The 12,417-nt window shown below is 42.1% G+C and overlaps 1 protein-coding gene across 1 annotated transcript in view; it reads left to right on the plus strand.

Annotated features, from left to right (window-relative positions):
- LOC124790933 (glutamate receptor ionotropic, kainate 5-like) overlaps positions 1 to 8,680 on the plus strand; it is a 173,461-nt gene extending 164,781 nt beyond the window's left edge. The window contains exon 10 of the mRNA XM_047257824.1: positions 8,587 to 8,680. Within this exon, the coding sequence (XP_047113780.1) occupies positions 8,587 to 8,680 (94 nt within the window). The remainder of the gene's footprint in view (positions 1 to 8,586) is intronic.
- Positions 8,681 to 12,417: the final 3,737 nt, after the last annotated feature.

Genomic DNA, 12,417 nt, shown 5'->3' on the forward strand with positions numbered 1-12,417 from the left:
CGAGCTACACCGCTGAGCCAAGTCATTACGACCACCAGCCCACTCGCGTGCCCTAATGTGGAACGCAGTGTAACAGCGATTCCGCGCAGAGTAGATTCGCCAAGTCCTCTCAGGAGATATGTAGCACTAGATGTGTACATTCTGTTCATATACTTCCTGTAAATTATGGGCCGGTGTTTATGGGGCGAAGCTGACACAGGTTGAGATCAGATAGTTCTGGCGACCAAGTCATCAGTATCAGATCACTATCGCGCTCCTCAAAGTCTTGTAGCATAGTTCTGGTAGCGCGACATGCATAGTTATCCTGCTCGAAGATGCCATCACCGTCGGGGAAGACGTCAAACGTGAAGGAATCCAACTTCCCGGCAAATTAAAACTGTGTACCGTACCGAGACTCAGACTCTGGATCTTTAGCTTTTTCGGACAAGTGCTCTACGAGCAGAGATACCCAGACAAGAAAAAAGGTCAGGCACACCATTTTAATCTACTAAGAAAGTTTGAAATCATCTCACATTCCGCTGCAGAGCGAAAATTTCATTCTGGAAACATCCCCAGGCTGCGGTCAAGCCATTCCTCCACAATATCCTTTCTTCCAAGAGTGCTAGTCCAGCAAAATGGCTCTGAGCACTATGGGACTTAACATCGGAGGTCATCAGTCGCCTAAAACTTAGAACTACTTAAACCTAACTAAGGACATCACACACATCCATGCCCGAGACAGGATTCGAACCTGCTTTTTATATCCTCTTTGCTTCGTCCGTCATGGTTTATTTTGTTGCCTAGGTAGCAAAAGTCCTTAATTTCGTCTTCTTCGTGACCCCCAATCCTCATGTTAAGTTTTTCGCAGTTCTCATTTCTACTACTTCTTATTACTTTCTTCTGTCTTCGACTTAGTTTCAATTAGACTGTTCATTCCATTCAACAGTACCTGTAATTCTTCATCACTTTCACAGAGGATACCAATGTCATCAGCAAATCTTATCACTGATATCCTTTCACACTGAATTTTAATCCAATTCTTGAATTTCTTTTATTTCCGTCGCCGCTTGTTCGATGTATAGATTGAACAGCAGGGCAAAAGACTACATATCTGTCTTACACCTCTTTTAATGCGAAAACATCGTACCTGGTGTCCCAGTCTCATTGTTCCCTCTTGCTTCTTGTACATATTGTATATTACCTGTCTTCCCTACAGCTTACCCCTGTTTTTCTCACAACTTCGAACGTTTGGCTCCATTTTACATCGTCGAACTTTTTTCCAGGCCGGCTAATCCTATGGACGCGTCTTGATTTTTCTTCAGTGTTGTTTCCACTAATCAACCGCAACCTCGTAACTGCCTCTGCCTTTACCTTCCTAAAGCCAAACTGATGGTCATTCAACAGATCCTCAGTTTTCTTTTTCATTTTCAAAATGGTTCAAATGGCTCTGAGCACTATGGGACTTAACTTCTGTGGTCATCAGTCCCCTAGAACTTAGAATTACTTAAACCTAACTAACCTAAGGTCATCACACACATCCATGCCCGAAGCAGGATTCGAACCTGCGACCGTAGCGGTCACGCGGTTCCAGACTGAAGCGCCTTTAACCGCACGGCCACACCGGCTGGCTTTTTCATTTTCTGTGTGCTATTATTGTAAGCGTTCAAGCATGAGCTGTCGGCTTTTGCTGTCTTCAAAATTTTGTGGATGAAGCGTTTCCGAAAGTCAGATGGTAGTTCGCCAGTCTCATATATTCTAGACACCATCATGTGTAGTCATTTTGTTGCCATTCCCCAAATGATTTTAAAAATTCTAATAGAATATTATCCATCCCTTCTGCGTTATTTGATCTTACAAAGCTTTTTTTTAAAAAATTCTGGCTCTAATACTGGGTCCCCAATCTGTTCCCTGTCGATTCCTGTTTCATCCTCTATCACATCAGAGAAGTCCTCCCCCTCACACAGGCCTTCAGTGTATTCTTTCCACCTATCCGCTCATCTCTGCATTTAAGAGTGGAATTCCCGTTGCACTATTAATGTTATCTCCCTCGCTTCTTAATTTAACCGAAGGCTGTTTTGACTTTTCTATATACTGAGCTAATCTTTCCGACAATCATTTCTTTTTCAATTTCTTCACATTTTCCATGTAGCCATTTCACCTTAGATTTCCCGCACTTCCTATTTATGTCGTTCCTAAATGACTGCATTTCTGCATTCCATAAATTTCCCTGAAATTTTTGTATTTCCTTCTATCATCGATCAGCTGAAGTATTTCTTCTGTTATTCATGGTTTCTTCGCGTTTACCTTCCTTGTACCTATGTTTTTCTTTCCAGCTTCTATGATTCCCTTTTTAAAGTTGTCCATTCCTCTTCACCTGAACTGCCTACTGAGCTATTCTCTATCGTAGTAGCTAAAGCCTCAGAAAATTTCAAGCGTGTCTTTTCCTTCTTTAGTAGGTCCTTATTCCACTTCTTTGCGCATTGTTTCTTCCTGATTAATGTCTCAAACTTTTGCGTACTCTTCATCATTACTATATCGTATCTATACTCACTCCTGGGTACGCCTTACAATCCAGTATCTGATTCCGGAGTCTCTGTCTGACCATGATGTAATCTAACTGAAATCTTCTCGTATCACCCGGCCTTTTCCAAGTATACCTCCTCCTCTTGTGGTTCCTGAACAGAGTATACGCTATTACCATCTGAAATTCATTGGAGAATTCAGTTATTCTTTCTCTTCTCTCATTCATACTAACAAGTCCATATTCTACCGTAACCCTTTCTTCTACTCCCTCCCCTACAACTGCATTTCAGTCCCCCATGACTGAAAAGTTCACGGAATTGTTCACAATAACTCACACTCTGTCCTACCTTCCTACTCATAACGGATAATATTCCTATTATACCGTTTTCGGCTGCCGCTGCTTTTACCCTACACCCTTCTGACCAGAAACCCTTGTCGTCGTTCCATTTCAGTTCACTACCATCGCTATATCTAGACTGAGGCCTAGCATTTCGCTGTTCAGGTTTTCTAGTTTCCCTACCACGTTCAAACTTCCGACATTCCACGCCCCGACTCCTAGAGCATTACCCTTTGATTGATTATTCGGTCCTTTTCTCCTTCACTTATATTGTCACAGACCTAAAATAGTTCTCTCATGTGACCAGCTATCGATGACTCTTAAAATAATTACATTACTTCATTGAAAAAAACTGTTGTCGCTTGTATATCGCAACAGATAAGAAAGTTTTGTGTGTTCATGGAAAAATATCCTACGCATTGCATGCATCCTACGCATTGCCTGCCGCATTGCATCCTACGCATTGCGTGTCAAAATTTCGGCAGCATTATGTAGTCTAAAACGGATTAAACACAATTTCAGGTGAACCGTATATTTCATTGAAAAGTATTCAAATTGAATGCAGTATCTTGCTTAAAATGATATTAGTTCATCATGAAGCTGGCGCATGAGGTTATGAGATGGAAGGAGAATTAAATTTTTTTCAGCGAATAGTTTCTTAAAAATCGTTTAAAATCGTTTAAGAAAGGTTGCAGTACAGCCGGCGAGCGCACGCCTCCTATCCCACAATGTAGCCGAGGTGGACAGAGAATGAACCGACATAAAGGATGAAGCACATAGCTCAGTAGGTAACAGGCAATTAAGGCAGCTGCCCCTTAGGAATAGTGGGATGAACTCGTCCTGTGCTGAGAACGTGACTGCATTTCCGCGCTTGAATCATAGAATTTTTTTGTCACACAGAATTCCTATGACTTCATGTAATCCTATCCACGCTGCATTGATTCTGGCTCTAGCATCACAGTTTATTCCACCATCACTTTGTCTATGAACCTCACAGAATTCCTCCGACTCATTGCAGTTATAACCATGCAATTTAGGTCACCATCGCTTTATATACTAATGACGGACACCAGAAATTTACTGCCACCTCTAGAGTGATGTAATGGTACGAGGGATTTGCATGGTTCCCTAATATTTACTCTTGCGGCTATTTACACACAAGCTATATTTTTAGAGCAGTGTGTCCAAAAGCGATCCGTATCGACGCCCATTGGTCGACTCCGACCTACAAGGCATCCATGTCAGAGGAAACAAAAACTGGGGGATGCGTTAGATTTAAATGGGATCCACGAGAATGTATTTCATTTAGACAGGTACCAAGCAGAATTCCTAATTCTTCTCACAGAACTGAAGCTAGCTTCTTTGTACGTACATCACTATTCGTCTCATCTGCTAAGAAGAGGTTGGAGCAGCCTTATTTTCGCTTTCCTGCTCGCAACATTATTATTCTTCTAGCTCCATACCGTAAAATACTACCCCTTACCCTTCTCCAAGTAGTGGAAAAAGTATCTTGTGCAGCCCATGATGGTCCCGGAATTGCTTTGTCACTTATCAGGAGACGTATCAATTTGCAACACAACACTAAGTGGCACAAGAATCACTTCAGTATGGCTATATATGCAAGGTTTTGTGTTACATCGCTGAGGCTCACAGTGGACAGGCGCAAGACATTTGTGGGCGGAGGTCGAACTAGAATTAGGGAGCCCTCTTTCATATCTTTGTGAAGACACTATGGTTATGTACCATACGAATATTTTTTCTTTATTTCTTATTTAGTTTTCTCATGATCCATTCTGTGAACATATCGCAGGATATGGACTACGTCAGTTTTACAAATTTGTTATGGTGTTATGTAAGTAGCATTGTATTGTACTACGTATTTAAACTGGAGACCTAGAAACGACGGATAGGCTTCGTTCCGCCATAGTCCTCAGTGGTTTACAACCCCACCCAGCCGCCAGGCCACACCGAACTCAGGGTTATTGTGCGGTTCAGCCCCCAGTGGAACAACCCGGAACCCCCCTCCCCCCCCCCCCCTCCCCTCCCGGGCACGTCTCATATCAGACGAGTGTAGCCCCAGATGTTTGCGTGGTAGAGCAATTATGGTGTACGCGTACGTGGAGACACTGTTTGTGCAGCAACTGCCGACATAGTGTAACAGAGATGGAATAAGGGGGACCAGCCCGCATTCGCCGAGGTAGATGGAAAACCGCCTTAAAAACCATCCGCGGGCTGGCCGGCACACCGGGCCTCGACATTAATGTGCCGGTCGGATTCGTGCCGGGGACCGGCACGCCTTCCCGCTCGGGAAGCAGAGCGTTAGGCCGCGCAGCTAGCCGGGCAGGCTTATGTAAGTAGTACTATTATTCATATTAAAGTATCCACAGCTTAGGTCTACTACAGAAAAATAAGTTTTGCAGTTAAGTAAATATTACAGAATAAATAAACATTACAGGAATTAAATATTACATAAATTATATTATAGAAAAATAAATATGTTTGCAGAAATAAATGAATAGGATTACAAATTACGATCTGCGTATGTATCTGAAAGTTACAGTGAGTCAGTCTTACGTTGTCTGACAGAGCCGTAGAAAAGTAAGTAAATTATTTTTTTTATCAGATTTTCTTTTTGTACTATTCTCTATTATGCAGAGATGTGCTGACCATGACTTGAGTTTGACAGAGTTGATTTTGGTTGCTATGTCTTATGATGTTTACCCAAACAGCTTAATTTTGTCCACAAACTGAGAGGTGGGTAATCATTCTGGTTAGTCACATGTCATCCATGTAAGCAGTGATGGAACATATTAGTATGCTAACGACAACTGAACACGCCAATTGTACTTGGAATCTTAAAGACGAATATGGCAGTTATTGCAGGGACAGTACTAATTCTCTGTGGTTTTCTGTCCTGATGGGATTTCGTATGTATCTTATTAAACCATGTAGAGGCAGGGGCAGGCGAGCAATAGAGAGAGTGAAGGACTGGCAAGAGGGTCAGTCCCGTAGGACACAGCAGCCTGTGTCTTTTATGGGCTGAACAGTGAACCCACAGCAGAGGGAAATCAGAAGGACAGGGCTTTGTGCATGTGGCTGCGCAGTTGCCGGCCGGCAATATTCCACTGTGATATCACAGATCGATACGAGCCCCAGTGGCGTCTCAAAGCTGGAAACGCAGGTTTCCCACAGACGGCGATAGCTGTCGCGCGGGGACCAAGCGGATCCAATGATACACGCCCGCTGATCCATGTCTTCAGTGCCTCCGACTATGAACACTGTTGTGACTTGGCAAGACAGCCAAGTCACTATGAGAGGAAGCCGAAAGGCACGCGCTTAAGCTCACGCAGGCTGGCGTGAGGTCTGGAACAGTTGTAGGAGTTGAGTCTAATAAAAAAGGTACGTAGCTGGTAGAATACTTAACTTTAATCCATAATTGGTGTACATCGCTCTTGACGGTACATGTTATAACCTCACTATAAACTGGTAATGGCGCCTTGCTAGGTCGTAGCAATTGACGTAGCTGAAGGCTAAGCTAACTATCGTCTCGGCAAATGAGAGCGTATGTGTCAGTGTAGCATCGCTAGCAAAGTCGGCTGTACAACTGGGGCGAGTGCTAGGACGTCTCTCTCTAGACCCGCCGTGTGGCGGCGCTCGGTCTGCAATCACTGACAGTGGCGACACGCGGATCCGACGTATACTAATGGACCGCGGCCGATTTAAAGGCTACCACCTAGCAAGTGTGGTGTCTGGCGGTGACACCACAAACACCCTCTGCCGTCTTGATATAAGATGCCTGGTGACAGCTACACGACCCACCTCAGTTGCAGTCTTCAACAGTCTCCGCTCTTCATCAGCCTTCGACAGTTTGCTCATGCGTTAGTAGTGGAGCCTCACACTGTACCATATTCTTTAGTTTGCTTCTGGTAGTAGCTGGACCTTATTACCGTTTGTTCTCTTGTAAAATTTCTTCGCAATGCTTCGAGAAACTTACAAGTTACGTACAACTTCTCATTACTACATTTATGTTTTCGCTTATCATTTCTGCTCCTGTACAAAATAGCCACAGCCTGCCAGGGCTAGGGACTATATGTCAGGATGCAGTCACTGTGCTAAAAACGCAACCCATATAGCTCCCGCCCAGTGTAACCAGCGGGCCGTGAAATACATCCTCTGGTTAACAAGGAACCGTGGCCTGGTTGTGTGAGGAATTTCAAAGAAATGCTAAGCTGGGAGTGCAAAGGTATAGGCTCAATCTGCAGATAACATCTTTCGTTAGTGTATCAAAAACACCACTGATTCTAACTGTATTGTTTGGCTGGTCGCTCGCCAAACCGATAGCGAGAGAATAGGGCTAAAACTATTACAAAAATAAAATAAACTACAAATACAAGGATTAAAACAAACAAATGACCATGAGCCTGTAGGACTCGCACACTGGTGGTTCCGTATAGACTTAATTATGGATACAAACAGTTCAACCATTCCGGGAATCGAGAATCTGGATAATTTTTGCCTGTTATCGACATTGGCATTGGCAAGAATTGCTCTCAGAGATTTCAAGACTGTCGAGAATGTCCTGACTTTAGCAACATAAATGTGACATAAAGTCATGCAGGAGGCAGGGCAGCCATTATTATAATAATTAATAATTCTGCATTCAAGCCGAGTGCGTCGCAATGATAAAAGACAAACATCAGCCAAGGTGGTGGTGGTGGTTAGTGTTTAACGTCCCGTCGACAACGACGTCATTAGAGACGGAGCGCAAGCTCGGGTGAGGGAAGGATGGGGAAGGAAATCGGCCGTGCCCTTTCAAAGGAACCATCCCGGCATTTGCCTGAAGCGATTTAGGGAAATCACGGAAAACCTAAATCAAGATGGCCGGAGACGGGATTGAACCGTCGTCCTCCCGAATGCGAATCAGATCAGCCAAGGAATGACTCTATTGCTCATATGATGCATTTCGAAATTCATCCATTATCAGATTTCCAAGAGCCATTGCTACACGTAGGTATGGCGTTTCAAGTTGTATATGACGCCAACATTCGCAGACTAGTCTGCAAATAAAGCAATAAAGTCATTACTTGCCTGATGTTAGACTTTTACCATTGCGAACCAGTCAGCCTGAATGCAAAACTACAGACTGTATTAATTCCAAGCTTGACTTTCGATAACAAATGACAAAAGAAATATCTTTCTCGTGTAGTACAATTAGAGATTTACAGTTTTCGAATTTTTTCCTTTGATTGTGCTGTGCAACCATCCTTCTTGGCAAATTTCGTGATTCTAGGCCAATGGGACATACCTGTAGGTTTTGGTAAGTGAATTTGCGAATATCAAAATATGTGACATTAATGGCTGTATCTTTTGACTTAGACACTCGTACAACAAACTGATTTTATTACGGGTTCTGTTTTTACTGACTGAGATACAGAACCCTAAAAACAGATTGGAAGACACTGATCGAGGAGATTTAAGGTTAAATCTAACTGAATTCAAGCCATATATTCAAAATTCGCTGATACAGCGTCAAGATCCTATTAAAATAATTTATGTATGAATGTTACTAGATCTGCGTTCTGTGCCGCTTAAATTAATAAACGGATAAAATGTAACATGATTCTTTTTTTTCGGTTTTGCACTCTACGCTGACTACAGTAAAACTTAACAGAGTGAGCAGCACTGTATCAGCTGTGTGGATCTCTTCCTTTAATTTGACGCTATTAATGCTTTTAATTTATTTGCAGAAAAGTGAAGAGGACAACAACTGTGACCGTCATGAACACAAGACGTAATGAAGATCGTAAAACATCGAGTTTCTCAATACGTACACTCCAATAAATTAAAGGAAAGACATGGCATAATTATGAAGACTACTGTTACCTAGAACAAAATATTTTTTTACCATCTGATCCAAATACAAAATATTTGCTCAGAATTTTTAGGATTCTTGTTTCACGGCCAACATTCGTTTTCCTGTGTTGATTAGGCTTGTTATTACGATCACGGCCTTTAATTTAAAACTGCTGCTTATGTGTCAGCTTGGATATCAAGCACTGCTGTTATTTCTATACTATGGTTTCAATAAACTATGTGAAAATGTAATTCTGGAGGGTATTACTATCCGCTAGGCACCTATCCACAGCACTGATACGTAATATAGTTAACGTTAAATGTCAATTTTGAACAAAATAATTTTGGATATTAGGCCGCTTCACTGTAAAACAAAAAAAACTGCCGATGTTTCGACTGACTTGCTGCAGTTTTCTTCACGGCGTTTAACCGCCCTGAAGGAGACTGCAGCAAGTAGGTTGAAGCTTTGAGTTTTACAATGACAATGGCCGTGGAAGCCTACGAACTTATACAAAATGACAAATTTCTAAACTAGCGTTGGTACTGCATAATATGCTCTCTTGACTCAAATACAATAAATTGTGCATCAGCAACCTCTCAGACGTAACTTTCAGTGCATTTGAGCACTTAATAAAATGTCGATCTGGCTAGCTACTTAAAAACGAGTGTTGGGATATTACCTATATTTTCAATACATCCAACAGGGACACGGATATTTGACTTTATGTGCACAGTAAAGCCAAAGTAAACATAAGACTACGCAACTGCTTGTCCTTTACTCATGTATATAATCACCTACTACTTTCAAATTTTTCACATTGGAAATTCTTTAAACTATTTGAAACAACGCGGGTCTAGTATGTCTTTTGTAATTCATTCCTTACTTCCATAAGTTCCCTTAGAATCATAACCTGTTCTGGAACGGCATACAATGTATTTCAACCTGAAAATCAGATTAAAAGAAAGGCTGAACTATATGTACAACTGAAGCAACAGAATGAAATAAGTTTTGATCTAAAGTGTTTGTGCTATATCCTCAATTGAACGATAAACCCTATGCTACCAGGTTCAGAAAACACACAATGCTTGACGCAAAATCAAATATTTTCTCATAGCTTGCGTTATCACGCCGACGTGCATAGCACATTCTGTCAGTAGTAATACAAGAACAACCTGCTATCTAGAGAACAGCGTCTTACAACAGTGAAAAAATGCTTTGTATTTGCAATGATGGCTGTCAGTTGTGATACACTTGCGCAATACTACAAAATTCACAGACATTCAGTAATCTGCGTTCGGAATTACGACTGCATAGCAGGCCGCACGAAATTTTTAAGCGCATCGTAAGAAAGTCGAAAAATTCTCAAAAAATCTGGAAACTTCTGGAGACATTGTTTAGGCCAGATCGTAATCATTTCCTGAACCACTCTGCTTTTTAGCGGAAGCAAATTACAACATTTGGTAGCATGCATAAGCATACTTCCACACGCTACAGTAGGTGACCCCCCGACAATAGAGCCCACAAATTTCTCGCTCTTCAGACTGCGAACGATCTTCCTACTGATTGGCTGAAACGTATTGTAGCAAACCAGCTTCATTGTTTTTCACGCTGAGCCGCCTGGTAATGACCTTCTTTAACCAATCTAAATTCTAAATTTACTTACATCAGTTCCCAGAGCCTGTATTTCCTGAAATGAAATAAACCGAAATTAATCTGCACTTCGCAATTTCTGAAATTTTCCCGGTGTATTTCTTCTTCTAATAATTTCTAATAATTTTCGGCTGCGCAGCCGGATACCGTCGACATTTTGCCACGATATTTCGGCCCAGAGACGTCCGACCATTTTCAGATGAGTAGATAACTACTGAAGAGCCCAGGGGCACTCACCGTATTTATAACGAGCCTCGCGCATGCGAGATGTGCTGGATGATACACGGTGAACATCACGAATAAGTTTTTTGACGATGCGACGATATCAGTGCTTTAGAAACGTTTAAACTTCGCTCCTAAACATACTTCAGCTCCTTTAATGGATTTAATCATTTCTACTGAGGAAGCCATTAGAGCTGTCTCTGTGGATTCGACGAGAATCTTGCCGAACGCTGTTGAAATGTGCGCCACAATGTAGTAACGTCTCGCCAGCTGAAAGAGCTGCTCTCTGCTGCCTCCGAGAAGATACTAACACTGTCGTACTCCCTGCATATCAGGGTAATGCCACGGTTCTTTTGATAAGGGAAGCCTGCTACACGAAGATGTATAATCAGCTAAGTGATTCTACGTATCACAAAATCGAAAAGGACCCAACGAGCTGTAGATCAAGAAAAACTGCCACTCTTCTGAACGATAGTTCTCTACCTGAACAAGTTATCAATAGACTGAGACCACAGAGAGCGGTACCACCAAGACCACTTGGCCTTCCCAAGATTCACAAGGATGGTCTCCCAATGCGATTAATAGTAAGTAATATTGCTGCCTCAACCTACTCGAGTGCAAAACTTCTAGCCTCTCTACTCAAACTGTATGTGGGTAAGTGTTCATACATGTAATTCACAGGATTTTGTCAATTCAAAAAATGTTCAAATGTGTGTGAAATCTTATGGGACTTTGCTAAGGTCAACAGTCCCTAAGCTTACACACTACTTAACCTAATAAGGACAAACACACACACCCATGCCCGAGGGAGGACTCGAACCTCCGCTGGGACCAGCCTTTTGTCAATTACTTGAGGACAGTTAAGATAAGCAGCTCGGATTTACCAGTTATCTTTGATGTGGCTCACTTTTTGCCAGAGTGCCTTTAATGGACTCGGTACATCTTATTGGCAAGTTATTCAGTGCTGACCTGATGGCGTTGTTTGAACATATTCTCTTCTCGACCTACTTGTTATTTAAAAACGAATTCTATGAACAAACAGACGGCATCGCCATGGAGAGCCCATTGTTCTCTGTGGTGGCTAATCTTCTAATGGAGGAGGACTGTGAGGAAAAAGTACTTGAGTCTGCTGGTGTAAAGCCCACGGTTTTCTGGCGTTATTTAGACGATACTTTTGTTGTATGGGGTCATGGCAGACAAGAAATCGAGAATTCCTTTGTCACTTAAACTCATTACATGAGAACACCAATTTTACAATGGAGACTGAGAAGGATGGGCCTTTACCCTTTCTAGACCTGCTAGTATGCTGTAGTATGATGGGTCATTAGGACATTTTGAGTACAGAAAACCCAAGCACATAGATCTATATCACTAGGCGTCAAGCTGACATCAGCCCGCCCAAACCGCATGTGTTCTTAGTACCTTAATACATCGGGAGCACATAATATTGAACGATGAAAACCTCCAAGCAGAATTAGAACACTTGGAGAAGGTTTTTAAAGAGAATGGCTACACTGCACATCGAATAAGAACAGCCATGCACAACTATATAATAATAAGACGCAAAGCACTGAGGACACTGATGACGACTACAAATCAACTATGTTTTCTAAAATAGGCAGATGGCCTAGGAAAAAATGAACTCAAGGATATCATCCGTCCACCAGCTCATAGCTTGGCCCTGGTTGGATCTGTTAAAAACGACTTACAACTGAAAAAAAAAGTGCATTTACAAAATTCCCTATGAATGTGGTGCTGTATATATAGGCCAGACGATACGAACTGTCCAGGAGCGTTGTACAGAACACGAAAGATAAACCCGTCTTCGGCAACCGTTAAAATCAGCTGAACA

This window comes from Schistocerca piceifrons, chromosome 1 (assembly GCF_021461385.2).
Source record: "Schistocerca piceifrons isolate TAMUIC-IGC-003096 chromosome 1, iqSchPice1.1, whole genome shotgun sequence".
Classification (NCBI taxonomy): domain Eukaryota; kingdom Metazoa; phylum Arthropoda; class Insecta; order Orthoptera; family Acrididae; genus Schistocerca; species Schistocerca piceifrons.